This window comes from Trachurus japonicus, chromosome 12 (genome assembly GCF_045865225.1).
Source record: "Trachurus japonicus isolate A0001 chromosome 12, Traja_1.0".
In the NCBI taxonomy this organism is placed as follows: domain Eukaryota; kingdom Metazoa; phylum Chordata; class Actinopteri; order Carangiformes; family Carangidae; genus Trachurus; species Trachurus japonicus.
This window is the reverse complement of record NC_140918.1, coordinates 1,066,893-1,089,434: the sequence shown is the minus strand read 5'-3', so window position 1 is coordinate 1,089,434 and position 22,542 is coordinate 1,066,893. Positions and strand designations below refer to the sequence as shown.

Sequence of the window (22,542 nt, the reverse complement as noted above, 5' to 3'; positions counted from 1 at the left end):
AAGCGCCCAAAATGAAATAAAGACATTTTTTATCACTATTCAATGATAATTTTAACCTTTAACCTCCTAGAAACACACACAATAATGGACCTGAGTGTTACTGTGTGTTTTATTTGATGTTTAACAGCTGTGAATGTGTTGTATTGTATTAAATGTAACAGCAGCTGTGTGTTATTATCAGATATTGATCCATCTGATCAGATATTATTGATCGTGTGGAGGAAGCAGCATTTTAACCTGAGTTTGATACCATGATTGATCTGTTTTCAAATTAAAACTAAACCCAAGTTTTCATGGAGACAGATTCACAGATTTCAGATCAATAAAGTGTCTTTTCTTTTCTATTCTATTTTAAACCGAAGCCCAGTTTTCATATTACAACACGACCTCAGACTTTTCAAAATAAAACACGTCGCCTCGACTTTTGATATAAAATCTGTGAATTATTTGAAACGAATGAAACTTTATTAATGAAAATCACACGAGAACGAGACTAAAACCTTCTAAAGATAAACTATTATTGATTAACATGAAGAGATCAGTGTATTATTGGATATCGATTAACCTCTTTATGATTTAATATAAATGATGTTAATGGACCTGAGTGTTATTATGTGTTTTATTTGATGTTAAACAGCTGTGAATGTGTTGTGTTGTATTTAATATAACAGCAGCTGTGTGTTATTATCAGATATTGATCCACTGATCAGATATTATTGATCGTGTGGAGGAAGCAGACGAAGACGAAGAGACGAAGGAGGAACCTGAGCTCCTGTTGGGACGTGTGTCTGCTGTCAGGGCCCGTGTGTGTGTGTGTGTGTGTGTGTGTGTGTGTGTGTGTGTGTGTGTGTGTGTGTGTTGGGGGGTTAAGGGGGGTTAAGGGGGAGTGTGTGTAGGTGTGTTTGTGTCCATAACAGAGCAGCAAACAGCCCCATTAGAGATGAAAGAGTCTGAATGGAGCCAATCAAAGACGAAGGCAGCAGGGGGCCGTTAACACACACACACACACTAACACACACACACACACACACACACTCTCTAACACACACACACAGACACACACACACACACAGACAACAGACAGCAGAACTGATGGAAACAAACAGAGAGAAGATCTGATCAACGTTACACTTTAAAGGGATAGTTACATTACATAACATTTTTGTCAAACTGGCCCATTGCCATAATCCCTATAGTCGTAGCAGTAGGTTCGTTACCTTTAATTGTTGTGGGTGCAAGCTGTTTTTAGAACGGCGGAGCAGAGCCGTGAGCTGCTCAGAGCTACGCTACAAACGGAGGCTCATTATGGGATTTTTTTTGGTTTCAAACTCATCATCAAACTCATCAAATACACAATCCAACAACTCCACAACGCTCTGGACAAGTTATTAAAGTTAAACAGGTAGCTAACCGTTAGCCCGGCTAATCTATGATAACCATCACTAATTACAAAAATGTGCACACAGAAATAGTAATGTTTGTCCAATCATTGGTTTTATAAACTTTACAAACATCAGATTAGTCTAAACGGTGATATAGTGACATGAAAAAGTAGATAAATATAGTGAAACTCTCGTCCGTCGCTATTGTTCTCATGCTGGTTTTCTACCAGGAAGTAGTTGTAAACAACAAGGAGATTCGTCCTATACGTCTACCTTCACAGAGTTACATTAAATGCTAACTGGGTTCAATTACATTAAAGGGATAGTTCAGCATTCAGTCAAATTGGCCCATTGCCATAATCCCTATAGTCATAGCAGTAGGTTCGTTTTTACCTTTAATTGTCGGTGCAAGCTGTTTTTAGAACGGCGGAGCAGAGCCGTGAGCTGCTCAGAGCTACGCTACAAACGGAGGCTCATTATGGGATTTTTTTTTGGTTTCAAACTCATCATCAAACTCATCAAATACACAATCCAACAACTCCACAACGCTCTGGTGGACAAGTTGTGAGCTGCACATTCACCACGCTATGAGATAATAACACAACGTTACCACACAGAGTTGTTTTAGAGGGAAATACATGTAAAACCTCTGATGCGTGTTGCCTTCAGGGACAGTTTTTCATCAAGACTATAGGGATTATGGCAATGGGCCAATTTGAAATGTTGAACTATCCCTTTAAATATGAGAAATGATATTATATATACTATATTATAACAACTGTCTTGAGTGTTTATAACTGTAATAAATGGTCCAAGTCGGAACCAGAGCTGATGAAAGTAACTAAGTACTTTTAGATACTGTTTCCTATTTGTTATAGTTTGAATATGAAAGTTTTATTATTATTATTTGATGTGACATGACAGATGATTATTATAGGATTATTCAACTAGTTTCATTTGTTATTTTGTGATTTATTGATGCTTTAGTTGTTATTTCATTTAGTTTAATTACATTTCCATTTGTTCCATGTTACTGACAAAATGATAATTTAGCACAGAAAGGAGCAGGATGAAGAAAACTTATTTCACTGCCTCTTGTTGTGAAATTGTGATTTGAAAACCCTATATGGTCAGTGTATCTTTTGGTCATTGGATTTTCTTTTGAAGAATGTGAATTAAAAAACAAAAAAAGATTGGTTTATTTGATTTTCATGTTGAAATACAAGAAATAAAATGGAAACACAAAGCATTCCTCTTTTTGAGTGTCAAAGAGCAATTAACTACATTTTAAAAACAGTTTGATTTTCTTATTCTATTTCATATAACAAAACATAAAATCACTAGACAACAGAAACTAAAAAACAGACCAAAAACAACCTTTTTTTTTTTCATGTTCTGACACCAGAAGTTGTCATTTTCAAGGTAAGACTGTGGGATGGACAGGATCAGTTACCTATGACTTTGTCCACCTCTAACTCCAGATATGTTGGGGACTTCCATTAAGTTTCTGCCATTTTCAGCTCAAAATCTCCTCAAATCCTCTTCTGCACCCACTTTTGTGTGATATGCACACAGATTTCTGTAGATGTCAGGCCTTGTTTTTCCATATCATATCTGAGGAGGGCTCCAAAGACTTTTTTTTGGCCTACAGGTTGTATTGGTGCTCTTGTCTTGAAAATGACAACATCCGGTGTCAAAATATGAAAAAATCTGTGTTTTTGGTCTGTTTTTTAATTTCTGTTGTCTAGAGATTTTATTTTTTTATATTTGAAATAGAACTAGAATAGAATACAACTTCTTTTTGACTCCCAAAAAGAAGAATGCTTTGTGTTTCAATTTGACTTTTTGTATTTCAAGATGAAAATCAAATAAACCAATTGTTTTCTGTTTTTTACTTCCTATTCATCAAAAGAAAATCCAATGACCAAAAGATACACTGACCCCCCGCCCCCCCCCCCCCCCCCCCCCCATATAATGTAACTAGTTTGTGTGTATTTGTAGTGTGTTAGTTAGTAGTTTCCCGGTGCAGGAACAGGACCCTGAATGCAGCAGTAACAGAGTTGATTGGTTCAGTGACGAGTTCAAAGAAGCTTCTGATCATTTGTTTGGTTTAGTTTCCTTCACCTCCATCACGTCTCTCTCCATCACGTCTCTCTCTCTCTCTCTCTCTCTCTGTCTGTGTGTGTGAGTCGGTGTCTCTCGTCCTCTCTCAGTCTGCAGGACTCAGACGGGACGAAGACACCGAGGCGTCAACAGTCTGAAGCTCTGAGAGACAGATTATTATTTATGGACTTCAGTCATGTGACAGTGAATGTGTTGAGTTGAAAGGACAAGTATTAGATATATGTATATAAATAAATACACTTGGAGTATTTAAAAGTAAAGCCTATTTTATAACAACTCAGATTTACAGTTTTGATACCAGGACCCGGTCTGAGGTCACGGCTCCTTCAAAATAAGACGATTATACAGAAACACTTTTATGAAACTCATTTAGATTCAACAAAATAAAAGTCACTGATTCACACTAAAAGGTTTTTGTTTTGTTTTGTTTTGTTTTAAGTGGAGCTGAATTAAAATGAATTGGATGGAAAATAATGAAACACAGAAAACAGTTAGAAATCTGACTCATTCAGATTCATTAAAACAAAATAAAAGTCACAGTTAGATTCAATTCAATTCAATTCAATTCAATTTTATTTATAAAGCGCATTTCATGCACAGGGCAAACTCAATGCGCTTTACAATAGTTAAACAATTATAATACAATGCAATAATAGTGCAAACAATTAAAAAAGTGCAAATTTAAAGACAAAACAAAGCAACATCAAAACAGTATCACATACACTTATATAAATGCTCAGGGGACACATTGGTACACACACATTCACTGATGAGAACGAGACTAAAGTTTCTCTCTGTTACAAACTCCTGGGTAGTAAAAGAAACCAAGTGTGACAAGTTGAACAGGATCAAGATAAATAAAATATTATTAGGCTACTGAAATAAAAGCAGCCGGTTATTAAACATGAACAGATTATTATCATATAATTATGTGTAATAAATATTTCTAACAAACATTTTGTTGTTATGGAGCAGAAATATGAACAACATTAGATGGATGGATGGATGGATGGATGGATGGATGGATGGATGGATGGATGGATGGATGGATGGATGGATGGATGGATAGATAGATAGATAGATAGATAGATAGATAGATAGATAGATAGATAGATAGATAGATAGATAGATAGATAGATAGATAGATAGGTAGGTAGGTAGGTAGGTAGGTAGGTAGGTAGATAGATAGATAGATAGATAGATAGATAGATAGATAGATAGATAGATAGATAGATAGATAGATAGATAGATAGATAGATAGATAGATAGACTTTATTGATCCCAGTGCAGCAGCAGCTTTACACACAGTAACGATAACAACATATAAGAATATAAAGAACAAACTATACATAATAAAATAGCAAAATATGAATTATATAACATATATTATAACAATATGATATTAATTATGTTAAATGAATATAGGCTACTAAAGTAAATTGACTGAAATATAAAGTAAAGTTAATAATTAGACTTGTATTCATGTTTCTATTGATCCACTGCATCGATATTAAACGTCATAGTGACGTAGTCAGGTGTCACGTGAGCTGCAGCTTCCTCTCTCTCTGTTTTTCTAACAGAGTTGAATTTATTTTCCCGCGCCGGCATCGCGCATCGCGCACCGTGCACCGTGCACGCGCCTGGTCGCTCTCATTATCTCATCAATGGAGGTCGTTACGTCATTGACCGGATTAGTCCTCTGAGCTCGCGCTGCATTTGCACACAAGACGGCGTCAGTCCTCAGGTGACCCCCCCTCTAACCCACCTCACCCCCTCCCCCACCCCCACTCCTCAGGTGAGACCAGGTACTAGACCCCCCCTCTACCCCTCTACCCCCCCTCCTCCTCCTCCTCCTCAGGTAAAACCAGGTCGTTATCAGGTGCTCGACCTGATCCCAATCCCATAATAATCCTGTTTAGCATCGAGAGGAGCTGAAGCTGATTGAAGGCGCCGAGGAGGAAGAGGAGGAGGATGATGATGAAGGCTTAAAGTAACAAGGTACTTTTACTCAGAAGTACCAGTTACAGGTACTTCCACTCCACTGGACTCTTTAACTACATAAATAATAAATCAATAATAAACTCATTAATAATCCACATCATCAATAATAATCCAGTTTTAATCCAGAAAAACAACATTTCACCTGAAAACTTTTATTGTTGTAACAGGAAGTATTTATGCACTGTAGTATTATAACAGTATTTATATATATAACTCTACCACACTAAATCTTCTCTATAAATAATATCTATACATACAGTATGTGTAACACAGTATTTATTTATATAACTCAGTATTTCTGTACTGTAATAGTACAATAACTGCATTAATCACCATCTGTATTCAGTGTCCCCTTGAAGGGCAGTTTGATTTGCAGTAGTAATAAACTTTCTGTACTACATTGTAGTATTATAACAGTATTTATACATATTGTGTCACTGCTTCAACTACATTTTAACTTAGTTTAAATAAATCTACTGATGTTTATTTATTTACACTGGTAGAAAGAAGCTACGTTATTAAAGTATCATTAAGCTAAGATACTTCAACAGTATAAAATAACCAGTTTAAAATGAGAATAATAGTTATTATTACAGTGAATGGCATCATTGTTGTTAGTTTTTAAACACGTTTATTCAGTATTACTGCAGAACTACTTCATTCTGGAGGCAGATATTGAACATTGAACCTCAGGTTGTTTGTTAATTAATGAGGCGACATTAAAACTCGTCACTGAGCCTTTAATCTGTGGGCTGATCCCGGATCATCGTCATCGTCACATTAAACCACTCAGTCACCGGTCGTTAACGCTGCTCAGACCTTTGATTATTGATTATTGGAAACACAGAGACTTTAATCTGATGAGTTGAGCTGCTTTTCACTGATCCAAACAGCTGCAAACATCTGCTTCATCGTTTCTCACAGATTTACCCACATTTACATCTAAATCATTTAAATCTGAATTATTCTGCAGGTCATTTTATATCATCTATCTAATTCTATTCTGTTCTGTATTTTTATAATCTAGATATAATGACTAAACATTCACAGTGAGACGCTTTAAGAGGAACTGTCTTCATCCTAAAGGGAAATTCAGTTCATAATTTAACAATACTCATCCTGTAGTTAAAAAAAACAACCTTTTTATTTATGTAGCCTATTATAAACATGAAAGAGAAAAGCAGTTCATTAGTAGTGATTAATATTCAGGACTCACTGAAACTAAAAGCTTTTATTTTGGTTTGTTTTGATCCACTTCCTGTGTTTGGCAGCTTTTATCCAGCTCATCTGTCTCACTGCAGCTTATTCAATACAATAGAATAATGTAAATACATGTATTTACTTTTATTTTAACTCCTAATTTAAAAACTAACTGTTGATATTGGATGTTTTTTTTAATGTTTTGTCAACGTTGAGGAGTAAAAGTAGAAGAAACGTGATTCTTACACGGCAAAAACTCAAAATCTTTCCAAGAATATTTGTCTTATTTCTTGTCAAAATGTCTCATTTCTAGTCAAAACTAATCTCTTTCCACTTTAAATAAGACTCATCACCTAAAAATGAACTTGTTTTTAGATCATTTTCACTTGTTTCAAACTAATTTTCACTTGAAATAAGTAGAAAAATCTGCCAGTGAAAGCAGGTTTTTGTGTTTGTAAGAAGGAAGAAAAACTTGCTCCACTATCAGATTTGAAAATCTGCTTGAAATAAGTAAAAAAAAAGTGTCTAAAAACAAGCTGCTTTTTAAAGGGACAACAAGGAGTTTCTATTTGGTTATAAAAAGTCTGATATTAATGTGGATGAATCTCCGTTACCACTTGTTAATGGTCCATTTTAGATAAATCTATGGTTTTGTCTCTATGGTTATTTTGTTATTATTAGTGGTGGTGGAAATGCTGGGCGAGCCGACCAGCGTTTCTTTACTTTCGGTTTCGTGGCGAGTCATGAGAATAACGCCGCCGTATGAATCTCCGTTTATGGTGGGAACTACGACGGTATGTGATCGTCTTCCAACCTCTGACTTTAATTCTTGATGAATGAAAACATGAGTCTGTCTTGCGCCGGTCAAAGAATTTCACGGTGCGGAGGCTCATAAATGTAGTGAGGAAACACTTCGCTTTAACAAAACTCCTGGTTGTCCCTTTAAAATAAGACTCATCACATTAAAAAGCAGCTTGTTTTTAGACACTTTTTACTTCTTTCAAGCTAATTTTCACTTGAAATAAGTAGAAAAATCTGATAGTGGAGCAAGTTTTTCTTCCTTATTACAAACACAAAAAACTTGCTTTCACTGACAGATTTTTCTACTTATTTCAAGTGAAAATTAGTTTGAAACAAGTGAAAATGATCTAAAAACAAGTTAATTTTTAGGTGATGAGTCTTATTTTAAGTGGAAAGAGATTAGTTTTGACTAGAAATGAGACATTTTGACAAGAAATAAGACAAATATTCTTGGTGAGAGTTTGAGTTTTTGCAGTGTTGTTGTTGGTTGTTGGTGCAGAGGATTTACAGTGTAATGGAGAGGAGACAGTGGGGGGGGGGTGGGGGGTGAGGTGTCTATTATCTGTGTTTGGAGGCAGGAAGGAGGAGTGGAGGTGGTGTAGAGGGGGGGTTGAGGGGGGGTGTAGAGAGACTCCCAGACTGAGTGGAGCCAGGTTGTAACAGCCTCATTGAGACTGAATGAGACGTCTTAATTACTGCAGTTGTGAAAACTGAAGGAGGAGGAGGAGGAGGGGGGGGCTGAGGGGGGGTGAGGGGGGGTGAGGAGGATGTGTTTGTGCTTTGATCTCTGAAGGTCTGGACTGACTGAGGTCTGGAGGTCTGGAGGTCTGGAGGTCTGGACCCCCCCTATAAGAGCAGAGGAGCCGAGACCAGGAGGCTTCAGAGCTGCTCGACGCCCCACGGGACTGGAACTATAGAGACTCTACAGCTACAGGCCTTCTACACCTTCTACACCTTCTACTGCTGCTGCTGCTGCTGCTGCTTTACAGACATGAGAGGACACTTCTCCATCGAGTGGATGGCCCAGAGCAGCCAGCACAACCAGACCCAGAACCACCAGAATCTGAACCACCAGACCCAGACCCAGCCCCGTGAGCCCAGTGGACCGGCCGCCTGTGGGACCGACGCTGAGAGTCTCCCTGGCTTCTACAGCCGGACGACGACGAGGCCCGAGGCTCCAGACCAGCAGCAGCAGCAGGAAGACCGGGACCGGGACCGGGGTCTAGACCTGGACCGGTTCAGCCTGCAGCACCACAGCTCCCACAGTCACCCAGGTCAGTCCACTGCTATACGCTACATCCCATAATAAGTCCATGTCAGGGTGTTATTTAAGCCTTTAGGAGAGTTAAGAGTGGATTTAAAGCAACAGCACCGTCTGAAAACCACTTTAAATATGTTCATGTGGCTGTAACCCACTCCAATGTTTTACTTGATATAGCCATTGTAAAATAAAGGCTTTTTATTGTTGAAGAAGAGTGCCTTGGATTTTCCTTCTTCCTTTTTTGACCAATGTTCCCACCAAAGAGCACCTTCGTCACATGTTTTGAACCTTCTGAGCACTCTGGATTTTTTTCCTTTTTTTCTATGTTCATGTGCTATTCTGCAAAATGCTTTTATTTTGAAAGACCATCACTAAAAGAGGCCACTTCCTGTGCTTTTAAAGTTAATTTAACTAATGTTGGTTTAACTAGTTAAACTGATGAATTTACTTCAGTAACTTTATCTTGTTACTGTTGGTTAAATATCAGCTCATTAAAGACACTATTTTATTATTATTTATTTATTTTACGTGATTTAAATCCAAGTATATTTGTAGATAATGTTGAGTTTCTTATTAAAGCTCAGTGATTTAATTATAAATAAATGTTATATAACAGCTGTTTATTGGTTCATGAGGCAGCTTTAATGTCTCTCAGGAGTTTTAGGTTCAGCCGCTGTTAATGAAATTTTATTTACTGTTAATAAATGAGTTTATAAGTAGAATATTTAAGTGTAAAATAACTGTTTAACTTTATATTTCTGTGTGTTTGTTGTTAACGTGCTGTGACTTCCTGTCTGCAGGCCTGGAGGCGGGGTTTAGCAGCGGGACGGAGGAGGAGACTTCCGGCTACGAGAGCGAGGGCGGTCGCTCCCTGTCGCCCCTGGCGCCCAACAACGACTGCTCCGTCGCCACGACAACAACGACTACGACGCTGTCCTCGCCGCCGCCCTCGCCGCCGGCGGGCAGGAGGCCCCGCACGGCGTTCACGGCGGAGCAGATCGGCAGCTTGGAGCGAGCCTTCAAGAGGAACGCCTACCTGGGGACGCAGGACAAGGCCGAGCTCTGCAGGAAGCTCAGCCTGTCGGACAAACAGGTAACCATGGAGACGCCGTCCGCTGATGGAGTCTTATTTTATTTTTTATTATTTTATTTATCGCTTTATTTTATTTAGGTTAGCTAATCTAAATTTTTATCTTAATTTTTTTCACATTTACTTAATTAATTTTTTTTTTTACTTTTTCATAACTTGGACTAAAACATTTATTCTACTTAATTTAAAAAAAAATTATTTAGATTTTTTTGCATGTTACATTTCATTATATTATATTGTTATATTATACTATACTATACTATATATAATATATTATATATTTTTTAAGTATATTTTTGGGCTTTTACCTTTAATTGATAGTTTAGTTGAGAGAGACAGGAAATAGGCAGAGAGAGGAGAGTACTTATTTACATTTATTAAATAATTTCATTTTTAAAAAGTTTTTCATAACTTAAATTAGTAAAATTGAAAACTAAATGAATTACCATAATAAAATTAGAAATTAAATTTTATTCTACTACTAAAATTATTTAGATTTTTTTTAACGTCACATTTCATTATAGGCTATTATATTATTATGTTAAATTATATTATACTTCCATTTTATACATTTAATTTATTACTTTTATTTATTTTTTTACTTTTTCATAACTTGGACTAAAAATGTATTCTACTTAATTTAAAAAAATGTATTTAGATTTTTTTTAATTACATTTCATTATAGGCTAGATTAGATTTTTTGATAATTACATTTTATACATTGAATTTATTACTTTTATTTCATTTTGGCCAATATTTTAAATGCCAGGAATGTTCCTCAAAAACTATAATGCATAATGTTTATATTATACACTGCAAAAAAATATTTGTCTTATTTCTTGTCAAAACTAAACTCTTTCCATCCACTTAAAATAAGACTCATCACCTAAAGAAATAACTTGTTTTTTTAGATCATTTTCACTTGTTTCAAAGTAATTTTCACTTGAAATAAGTAGAAAAATCTGCCAGTGAAAGCAAGTTTTTTGTGCTTTTATAATAAGAAAGAAAAACTTGCTCCACTGTCAGATTTTTCTACTTATTTCAAGTGAAAATATGCTTGAAAAAAGTTTTTTTTTAAAAAGTGTCTAAAAACAAGCTGCTTTTTAATGTGACGAGTCTTATTTTAAGTGGAAAGAGGTTAGTTTTGACTAGAAATGAGACAAATATTCTTGGTAAGATTTTGAGTTTTTGCAGTGTAAACTAAACTAAACTGAACTAAACTAAACCAAACTAAACTAGTAGAAACTAGAGTTTTTGCAGTGTATTTAAAGCTTCTGTGGTTGAACTCTTCCTCCCCCTCAGATCCGTAACTGGTTCCAGAACCGGCGGATGAAGCTGAAGCGGTCGGTCCAGGACGCTCTGGCTCAGGCCTGTCAGGCCAACGTGGCGTCTCAGTTCGTCCACTGCTCTTCTCCTCTGGAGCTGCAGAGCTTCAGGCCGCGCCCGTACCCCCGCTACCACGCCGCGGCCGTGGCGGCGGCGGCGGTGTCCGTGGCGACGGTGGGGGGGTCGGCCCAGGAGCCCGCGGCCCCCCCGGCCCCCCCCGGGTCCGCCTACGTCCACCACAGCCACGTCCACGGCCTTCACCACGCCGCCGCGCCGCTGGACGCCTTCTACCAGTACTACACCCCCTACCCCCACTACTACTGACTATAACAGACAGGCTGGGGTGCAATAGCTAATGTGTGTGTGTGTGTGTGTGTGTGTAACTGATGTACAGTCTGGAAATATTTAAATTTGAATCTATGAAATGTTTAATTTAGATTTTTGTTCTAATGTAATAACTGTGAAATCAGATTGTTGTTAAAATAAAATAAAAAACTGTCACTGAGACTTTATACAGCTTCACAGTTTCTCTCACCAGACCCACATCTGATACACAAACACACAACATGAGACTCAGACAGGGCCGTTGCTAGGAATTCTGGGCCCCCTTATACTAAAATTAGAATACTAAAGTGGGCCCCTACCCCCTGACTTTTACACTTTGTTTTCTTAGACTACGTATGTATTATCATTTTTTATTTAGCCTACTTTGTTTTGATGCTAATGCAGCATTACTATGAGTATTAGTCAGGGTCTTATGCAGAATAAATCAGTCATACAAAGATTAGACTACTGGGGTTTTTTATGGGCCCCACTGGGCGCTGGGCCCCTAGAATTATCATCACCTTTCTCCCCTAGACAACGGACCTGGATTCAGATTCAGTTTGGTCTCAGTGTTTGTTCAGCTTTTGTTCATATTTCTGGGAAAAACAAAAGTAGGCTACAACGTGTGATTTTCATGTTGCACAATCATATTTTGAACTGTTAAGTGTTTTTTCTCTGACGACAGTCAAACCAACCAGCTCATGTTCCTGGTCAGCTTTTAAGGGATACGCCAACATTTTTTTTTTTTCGTGTCTTGCCTCACTCCCGAGTCCATGACCAGCAGATAGACACCATCCTTTCCACTGTGCGTGCAGTAACAAGGGAGATAGAGCCGTATCGCCGTAATTAGCTTAGCTCAAACACTGGAAGTGTATAGGTAGTGTTAGCCTGCCTCCACCTAAAGTCGCTAATTAGCTTAGCTCAAACGCTGCAAGTGTTAAGCTAGCTTGAGTAGCGCCGAATTCGTCCCAACAAAATTGTAAACAGCTGGTATTTAGACAAATTAACGACACACTGCTGATCTAAACGGCTACTTTCTCACCTAAACATGTTTGAAATGTGGATAAAGTGAAATATTTACAGAGTTTAGAGCTAAAATGAAATCAGCTTCTGACTGCTGATTTCAGCTCGGGTAGGAGGCAGGCTAACACTACCCATACACTTCCAGTGTTTGAGCTAAGCTAATTAGCGACTTTAGGTGGAGGCAGGCTAACACTACCCATACACTTCCAGTGTTTGAGCTAAGCTAATTAGCGACTTTAGGTGGAGGCAGGCTAACACTACCCATACACTTCCAGTGTTTGAGCTAAGCTAATTAGCGACTTTAGGTGGAGGCAGGCTAACACTACCTATACACTTCCAGTGTTTGAGCTAAGCTAATTAGCGACTTTAGGTGGAGGCAGGCTAACACTACCTATACACTTCCAGCGTTTGAGCTAAGCTAATTACGGCGATACGGCTCTATCTCCCTTGTTACTGCACGCACAGTCGAAAGGATGGTGTCTATCTGCTGGTCATGGACTCGGGAATGAGGCAAGACACGAAAACATTTTTTTGCGTATCCCTTTAATGTGTTTATAAGTGTGCTAGTGTTCATTGATCTAAACATCACACAAGACATGTAGATAAACATTTATAGAGTGAATCCACCTTATGAATTAAAACAACATTAATGTTAATGCTTCACATTTAAAACCTCAGATTCTTTGAGGCTTCGTTTCATATAAATAAATAATAAAATACATCCCATATTTACAGACTCTGTTGATCAGACAGTGAAGTGAACAGAGAACACACCTGAGCTGCCGGTGGAGCCACACTGACACCTGCAGGCCGAGCCCGGAGCTGCAACATCCCATCATCACTGTTCTGTTTCTGTTACCTCAATATGGAAGAATTCAGACCTTTAACATGAGGAAATATGAAAATAAATATTCAATTAGTGCTGATTAAAGTAGATAAAACAAGATGATGTACTTTTATTTTTGTGTGTAGTGAGCACTTTTACTTTTTAAGACCTTATTTTGCTGTTTATTGATTGTCATGTGATGTTATTCAAATTAAATTGTACATGCAGAATATTTATTAACCTATTTATATATTTAAATGATTGTATAATATAATATTTGTGCAGTATATAACTAGGTCTTAAAACACTTGTTAAAATGTGACCCAGTTTTTTTCCACTTTATAACTTTGAAGAAAAGCAAACTGTGTTTAACAGATACATGTTTATATTTTATGTAACATATTGTGTCAGACAAACAAGGAGAATTTCACAACTGATGGAGGATATTTAAAAAAGAAAAAGAAAAGAAAAGAAAGTTTGACAAGAAGTAGCGCAGGCAAACAGAACCTCAATCTCAACCAATGGCTGACGAGGAACGCTGCGTGTGGGGCGTGACTGACATTTCCGGTGGACCAATGGGAAAGCCGTTGCCGTGTCAACGCGCTGGAGTGGCAGACTCTGGTAAATTCCTCAAAGTTAAAAAGTCCAAAGCAACTGAACTTTTGAAAATGACATTTTCTAGTCTCTGAAATATGTTGTAACTAACAAAAAAGCTTATCAGCTCTCTTTACATTGCTCTATTATTTATCTCTACTTTTTTCAAAATTTATTTCTATTTCCTTCCTATATTACTCATTTATTTTATGTTATTTATTTATTTAATTTACTTTTTTTTTCTTTTATCCCATCTCTCTTGTCAGTTATATCTTGGAATGTCTGTCGTTCTGTATGTTCTCTGTTCCTACGCTCTTTATTTATATCATTTTATATATATATAATTTATTATTTTCTTTATGCTGAACAATAATAAAGTTTTCCAAAAAAAAAAAATAAAAACGTTGGGAATGCTAAATGTGGGGCGTGATTGACATTTCCAGCGGACCAATGGGAAAGCCGTTGCCGTGTCAACGCGCTGGAGTGGCAGACTCTGGTAAATTCCTCACAAAGTTAAAAAGTCCAAAGCAACTCCTTCATTTCCATTATTTTTAACAAAAATGCTCATCAGCTCTCTGCTTTTTTCTAATTTTAATTCTATTTATTTTATTTTTATATCTACATTTTTCATCCTTCCTATATTACTCATTTATTTTATGTATTTAATTAATTAATTCATATATATATATATATATATATATATATATGTTTATATTATTTTCTCTTTTCTTTATGCTGTATTGTTGAACAATAATAAAGTTTTTCAAAAAAAAAAAAACACGGTGTGAGGCGTGATTGACATTTCCAGCGGACCAATGGGAAAGCCGTTGCCGTGTCAACGCGCTGGAGTGGCAGACTGGTAAATTCCTCATAAAGTTAAAAAGTCCAAAGCAACTCCTTCACTTCCTTTATTTTTAACTCAACTGAAATGTTGAAAATGAAATTGCATATCAGCTCTCTGCTTTTTTCTAATTTTAATTCTATTTATTTTTATATCTACATTTTTCATCCTTTCTATATTACTCATTTATTTTATGTATTTATTTAATTAATTTATATATACATATATATATATATATACATAATTAAATAAATACATATATATAACACATATAATATATATATACAGTATATATTTATTATTATTTTCTCTTTTCTTTATGTTGTATTGTTGAACAATAATAAAGTTTTTCAAAAAAAAAAAAACACTGGGAACTCTACATGTGGGGCGTGAGTGACATTTCCCGCGGACCAATGGGAAAGCCGTTGCCGTGCCAACGCGCTGGAGTGGCAGACGTGCGGACCAATCACGTCTCTCCTCCGGGGGGTTGGTTGCCTCCTCTGCCTCTGACGCTGTGACGCTGTGACGTGCCGGGAGCGCGCCGCGGCCGGGAGCGCGCAGGCAGAAAGCAGCTACGCAGGACGGAGAGGAGCGACCAGAGGGAGCGGAGAGGAGCGGATGGTGGAGCTGAAGATGGCGGATGGAGACAGCGGGAGTGAGCGCGGCGGCGGCGGCGGAGGAGGTGGTGGAGGTGGAGGTGGCAGCAGCGGCGGTGGCCCCCCCCAGCAGCAGCAGCACTTCCAGCGGGACCAGGAGACCCAGGAGCTGGCGTCCAAGCGCCTCGACATCCAGAACAAGCGCTTCTACCTGGACGTGAAGCAGAACAGCAAGGGCCGCTTCATCAAGATCGCCGAGGTGGGGGCCGGGGGCTCCAAGAGCCGGCTGACGCTGTCGCTGTCGGTGGCCGCGGAGTTCCGCGACTACCTGGGGGACTTCATCGAGCACTACGCGCAGCTGGGGCCCAGCAGCCCGGAGCAGCTGGCCCAGGCCCAGGCCCAGGCCCAGGAGGACGGGGGGGCCGGGGGGCCGCGCCGGGCGCTCAAGAGCGAGTTCCTGGTCCGGGAGAACCGCAAGTACTACCTGGACCTGAAGGAGAACCAGCGCGGAAGGTTGGTGGTACTTTATTATCCTCTAAACAACTTAGGTTAAAGGGATAGTTCACCCAAAATTCAAATGTCCCTCATTATCTAGGCTACTCCCCCTCATGTGGACTAAGGGCTGGGAGAAGTTTCAGAGTCCTCCGTGGCTTCTCTGAGTTACAGGGGGTCTCGGCGTAGCAGTGCATCATGTCCATATGATCGTTGTCAATGGATACCAACTGTCTTCGTAACAAAAAGACACACCAAAAAACATCCAAATGTCCAAATTCATTGAGTTACAGCGGGGCTCCGTGCAGCAGTGCATGTCCATATGACGGTTGTGAATGGTGCTCACTTTTCTTCGTCCAAAAAGACACACCAAAAAACATCCAAATACCTCCATGCTGCTCGTCTGTAATGTCCCTCTGGTATTGAAGCCCCAACATGAGAAATTGTTCCGAAAATAAATGAAATAACTCTATATTTTAAAGGGATAGTTCACCTAAAATTAAAATTTCACTCATCATCTCCTCCCCCTCATGTGGACTAAGGGCTGGGAGAAGTTTCAGAGTCCTCCGTGGCTTCTCTGAGTTACAGGGGGTCTCGGCGTAGCAGTGCATGTCCATATGATGGTTGTCAATGGATACCAACTGTCTCACAGTCACAATCACAGCTTAATATAAACGTATTTCATATCGGCTACTGCAATAATACACAAAAATATGCATTAAAACCTCAACAAATAACTTCAAATGTCTAAATTCTAACCGTTTAAGACGAGGGCATGACGCCATGTTTTGATGTTGTCGTGACGTCAAGTCGGAAAGTCGGAGCTCTGATGTGATAGCCGAGTTTCCCACCTGTAATTTCCGAGTTCGACGTAGTTCAATTCATTTTTTACAACTCGGAGCTCGTTTTTTTCCGACTTCCGAGTCTTCTTGAACGCAGCATAAGGTTAGTTTAAGTCTAGGGGTGTCACCATTACTTGTTTTCACCATTAATCGTGGTATTAAACGCCACAATTATTTAACAATTATAGCCTAACGTTGAATTGGTAGGAATTTAAATGTTAGTGTGTCATTTTTAATTAAAAAAAAAAAGCAAAACAAAACAAAAAACGATTAAACTAAATTTAAAAGCATGTACTTTTGGATACTTAAAGGAATAGCTAATTGAAATTTCCCTCATTATCTCCTCCCCCTCATGTGGACTAAAGGCTGGGAGAAGTTTCAGAGTCCTCCGTGGCTTCTCTGAGTCACAGGGGGTCTCGGTGTAGCAGTGCATGTCCATATGACGGTTGAGAACGGAGCTCACTTTTCTTCGTCCAAAAAGACACACCAAAAAACATCCAGATACCTCCATGCTGCTCGTCTGTAATGTCCCTCTTGTATTGAAGCCCCGACATGAGAAATTGTTCCGAAAAAAATTAAATAAGTCTATATTTTAAGCTTGTTTGTAGCGGAAGCTCCCAGTGTTGCTCTGCCGGAATCTCTCGCGATTTGCGGAGCCGTGAACTGGGTGTCAATGCAAATCACGCGAGATTTGGACGGACCAGGAAGAGCAGTGAACTGAGACACTGGGAGCTTCCGCTACAAACAAGCTTAAAACATAGAGGAGGAGAACTGCAAGTACTACCTGGACCTGAAGGAGAACCAGCAAGGAAGGTTAGTGTGTTAGTTTATTATCCTCAACTTAGGTTAAAGAAGGTTAGTGGTAGTTTATTATGCTGCGTTCAGAACAACTCCGAGGTCAGAATTCCCAACTCGGAAATTTCCGACTTCCGACATCATTGCGTTCACGCTGCAGGAACTCGGAGGAAAAAAAACAGTGCACATATAATGTTATAGCCTTGATAACAGTTCAACCTTATTTCTGTCACATACGAGGAAACACAATTTCACACCGTACAACGATCACAGCTTAATATAAACGTATTTCATAAAGGCTACTGCAATAATACACAACAATTGTTCCGAAAAAAATGAAATAAGTTTATCTACTAAGCTTGTATATGTAGCGGAAGCTCCCAGTGTCTCGGTTCACTGCTCTTCCTGTGTCGAGACGAGCAGCATGGAGGTATTTGGATGTTTTTTGGTGTGTCTTTTTGGACAAAGACAGTTGGTATCCATTTGCAACCGCCGTCATATGGACATGCAGTGCTGCACGGAGCCCCGCTGTAACTCAGAGAAGCCACGGAGGACTCTGAAACTTCTCCCAGCCCTTAGTCCACATGAGGGGGAGGAGATAATGAGATAATAATGAAATTTCAATTTTGAGTGAACTGTCCCTTTAAATTCTCTTTATTTATAAACTGAAAAGCAGTAAATCATCACAGGAAACACAACATTACACATGTTTCATTATGTTAATTTGTTAAATTCAGATTTGATAAATGTTCGATGTTTAATCGGAGGACGATCAATTATTAAAACCAGACGCATCAGTTCATCAGTTAAATATCAGAAAGTGAAATTTCAATTTTGGGTGAACTATCCCTTTAAAAGCTGGTGTGATGATCCATGCGTTTTACAGATTTTCATTGGAGAGAAAAAAAAAATCTATGCATTTACCGCGACTACCGAAACCATGGAAACGTAAACATAAAATTCCACCGGCCTAGGTTTTTGACGTTCAGAAAAAGGTGGATAAGGCCCCGTTCACATGGAGCGCCTGAAAACGCTTCTGAGCTCGCGTCTATGGTCGCGTCTGCCGTTACTAAGCAACCAAAAGCGCCTGTCACATTCTTACATTTAGTGGTGACGCTTCTGTCATTTAACCAGGAACTGAGTAAACACAGAGCTGATCAGATTTCAAGCAGCGTGAATCCCTCACTCACCGCCGTGTGGAGAGGAGGGAGGCAGGCCAGACGTGAACTCTACCTTGTGTCTAATAAACAGGGATGCAAACAGCGGCCGAAAAGCGAAACTCGCTTTTTTCATGACCAATTAGGTGACTTGTGTGAATCGTTCAGATCCGAAGAGTTTTTGTTTTTGAGGGGGGGGGGGTCTCAGTGTCTCAGCGTCTCAGCTGGGGTCAGTAAAATGTTTTTCTAACAGGCTGACAGTGACAATCACGTGAAACTGAGGCGAACTCATTCATGGTCTCTGATTACACTGATAACAGCCGACCTCCGATGTAGACGCGACATGCGCGCTCGTTAAAGCGGCATATAGCCGCGTGCAGTCGGTGCGACGGCGACGCCGTTTTTTCCCCCGTGCATGTGGAGCTGTGCGCCGCGGACATGCACGGTTCCCTACGTTGCTGTGTCAGGCAGGTGTTTCCACGGAGATCTGCCCCGTTTCAGAGGTGAAGGAAGCCCTGAGTGGAAAGACGTCGCCTCAGATGTAGAATGTGTTCACTTAAAGTGAAACTAACACATTATATAGGCCTATATGTCCATTACACACTGAATGAAACATCCCATGTCTTTATTTATTCAGTTTATTTTAATAGTAATAATTATGACTAACATTCAGTGAAGACATAAAAATCAGTTTCTCCAAAATTGAAATATTGCAAAGGATTTTTTTTAAAAAGCATTTTTAATATAGAAATGTTGTCCTTCTGAAAACTATGTCTATAATCAATCAATCAATCAATACTTGGTTGGGGGGTTGAACTACTGGAACTTGACTTTTCCATGATATTGTAATGTAATCATTTGTTAATGGTGAGCCCCCCCCATGCCAGACAATTCCTCTCTTTTTTGGTCCTGACCCGTTTGCATCCCTGAATAAAAGTTAAAAACACGGTTAAATGTCCTGGAGTCACACTGCTGCTACGGCAGCTATGGAGTAGAGATCCGGGCTGGTAAAAGAGGCTCCATGTGAATGGGCCCTAATCGTACCAAGAAAATGTAGAATCGTGTTTGACTTGTTTTCACCAACACGTCGATGTTGTTTCTCCCCTCAGGTTCCTGCGGATCCGGCAGACCGTGAACCGCGGGCCGGGCTTCGGCGGCGGCGGCCCGGTGGGCGGCATGCTGGCCGGCCAGACCATCGCTCTGCCGGCTCAGGGGCTCATCGAGTTCCGCGACGCGCTGGCGAAGCTCATCGACGACTACGGCGGCGACGACGAGGAGCTGAGCTGCGGCGGCTTCGGCGGCCCCGGCGGTAGCTACGGTTACGGCCACGGCAGCGGAGAACTCCCCGAGGGAACTTCCATCATGGTGGACTCCAAACGCTTCTTCTTCGACGTCGGGTCCAACAAGTACGGCGTCTTCCTGCGCGTCAGCGAGGTGAAGCCCAGCTACAGGAACTCTATCACCATCCCCTTCAAGGCCTGGGGCAAGTTCGGCGGCGCCTTCAGCCGCTACGCCGACGAGATGAAGGAGATCCAGGAGCGGCAGCAGCGCGACAAGGCCTACGAACGGCGGGACGAGTCCGAGACAGACGACGTGGACGACGACTGACGAGGAGGATGATGATGTTAGAGAAAGAGAAAGAAAGAAAGAAAGAAAGAAAGAAAGAGAGCAACCAGACAGCTGTTAGTCCACTTTACACGACAGGTCTGCAGCAACAACAACAACAACAACATAGGGGGGTATTTTGCGATATAAAAAGATAAAGTAAGTGCATGACAAATCGTGCTGTAATAGCCTAACTACAGTAAAAGTAAAAAAAAAAAAGTACCGTTAAATGGCGTTAAATGAAACACAAAAGACAAAAAAACGACAAAAAATTAAATTAAAATGTGCAGGGGGAAGTATCGGTGTGTTATCCTAAAAAAAAAAGAAAGTGTGTAGGGTGAAGGTTGGAGTGGTGGTGTTTGGTGTGTGTGTGCAAAAAAAAAAAGTGGACTCGATGTGTTAAAAGAAAAAAAAGAAAGAAAAGAAGAGAAAGGAAGGAGTGAGTTATGGGTTAAACCAGAGAGAGAGAAGAACCTACTAAAACCAGCAAATTGGTTTATTCTTTCTAGAAAAGAAGCCAATGAATGCTTTTCCTATCTGCAACATAGTTTCTATTTAAAGAGTGAGGAGTCAACCTGTTTAAGATGTTTCCCTTGCTCAGCGACCGGAGAGACGGAGGGAAAGACGGAGAGAGAGAAGAGCATCCATTGTATTTCCTGTCGGGTCCAGGTCTCTCCTCAGTCAGCAGCTGTTTGCTTTGGTTTTTTTGGTTTTTATTATGATTATTTTTTATTAAAAAAAAAGTGTGTGGGATTCTTGCAAGTGAGTCAGATGAACCAGAGAGAGGAATACTGTAAAGGACGGACGGAGGGATGGAGCTGCTGCAGGATGCTACCGGCCAGATGTGGCAGCAGCAGCAGCAGCATCAGCAGCATCCAGATGTGGAGGTGAAACAGCAGCATCAGCATCAGCATCAGGCCGCTGGATGGAAAAAAGACTCAACTCGACTAGAATAAAGGAAAGGAAAACTAGAAAAAACTAGCCTCGTAAACCAGCCTCTCCCGGAATCTGCATTTCATCTTCCGGAAATGCATTTCATTTGAAATTTTCCCTGAGAGATGAAATTAAATGCATTTTTTTCTCTCCCGGAAATGCGTGCATTTTTCTTCCGGAAATGCATTTCATTTGAAATTTTCTCTGAGAAATGAAATGAAATGCATTTCCGGGAGAAAAATGCGTTTTATTTCATTTCATTTCATTTAATCTCCCGGAAATGCATTTCATTTCATTTCTCAGGGAGTAGAGAAATGAAATAAAATGCATTTCCGGGAGAGAAATGCATTTTATTTCATTTCTCAGGGAAAATTTAAAATGAACTGCATTTCATCTCCCGGAAATGCAGTTCATTTGATTTCTCTTCTCCCTGAGAAATGAGATGAAATGCATTTCCGGGAGAGAAAAAATGCATTTCATTTCATTTCAGGGAGAAGAGAAGAGAGAAGAGACTCAGCTGGGTTTATGTTAAACATACGATCTTGGTGATGCAGCGAGGACGATCTTCCTCCTCCTCCTCCTCCTCCTCCTCCTCCCTGTGGAGGCCAACGCACAGATATTATTCTATTATTCTATTATTAATATTAATATTATTCTGATTATACATATATATATATATATATATATATGTGAGACTTTGTAACGGTGCTCATCTGCCACTACCCGGGTCCAAACAGCGTCGGCCTCTGGACAACATCTGGACCCCGGACAGAAACAACACACTGATGGATGTTTTTTCCTTCTGTTTTTGTTTTTATTTTATTTTTTGTTTTTCAAAAAGAGAACTATATTGAAATGAAATTCTACTTATAGACGAGATATTACCAAACAAACCAGCAAAAGATATTTTGAAATACTTATTATAAAGGAGAAAAAATGTATTGTGTAAAAAAAAAAAGAAGAAAAAAAAAGAGTTTCCAGACTAAAAAAAAAAAAAAGAAGAAATAAAAGAAAAAGGTTAATTTCTTAAAACAAAGTTGTGACTCAAAGCTCCAGATTATTTTTCATTTTGTTTTTCCTAGAGTGACAGTATAACACTTCCTTAATTAAAACGACTTTAAATGCAATGACCCACAGTGTGACTGTACATTCTTAACCCTCTGATCGCTGATCAATATGTTGATCGCTCAGCTGTCGACTGTCTCGCATGTTCTAGATGTTCAATAATTATGTTTTTAAACATGTTTTAAAGGGATAGTTCACTCAAAATTGAAATTTCAGAGTCCTCCGTGGCTTCTCTGAGTTACAGCGGGGCTCCGTGCAGCACTG

General features: G+C 39.5%; 2 protein-coding genes across 2 annotated transcripts; both read left to right on the top strand.

The window, feature by feature from the left end:
• The first annotated feature begins 8,499 nt into the window (after positions 1-8,499).
• On the top strand, positions 8,500-11,509 carry ved (ventrally expressed dharma/bozozok antagonist). Its single transcript, XM_085794280.1, has 3 exons — positions 8,500-8,782; positions 9,570-9,862; positions 11,162-11,509. Exons 1-3 carry the CDS (start codon positions 8,500-8,502, stop codon positions 11,507-11,509), a joined length of 924 nt encoding a protein of 307 aa, XP_085650406.1.
• Positions 11,510-15,361: 3,852 nt separating this feature from the next.
• purbb (purine-rich element binding protein Bb) lies at positions 15,362-22,340 on the top strand. Its single transcript, XM_085792517.1, has 2 exons — positions 15,362-15,902; positions 19,785-22,340. Exons 1-2 carry the CDS (start codon positions 15,412-15,414, stop codon positions 20,281-20,283), a joined length of 990 nt encoding a protein of 329 aa, XP_085648643.1. The 5' UTR covers positions 15,362-15,411; the 3' UTR covers positions 20,284-22,340.
• The last annotated feature ends 202 nt before the right edge of the window (positions 22,341-22,542 follow it).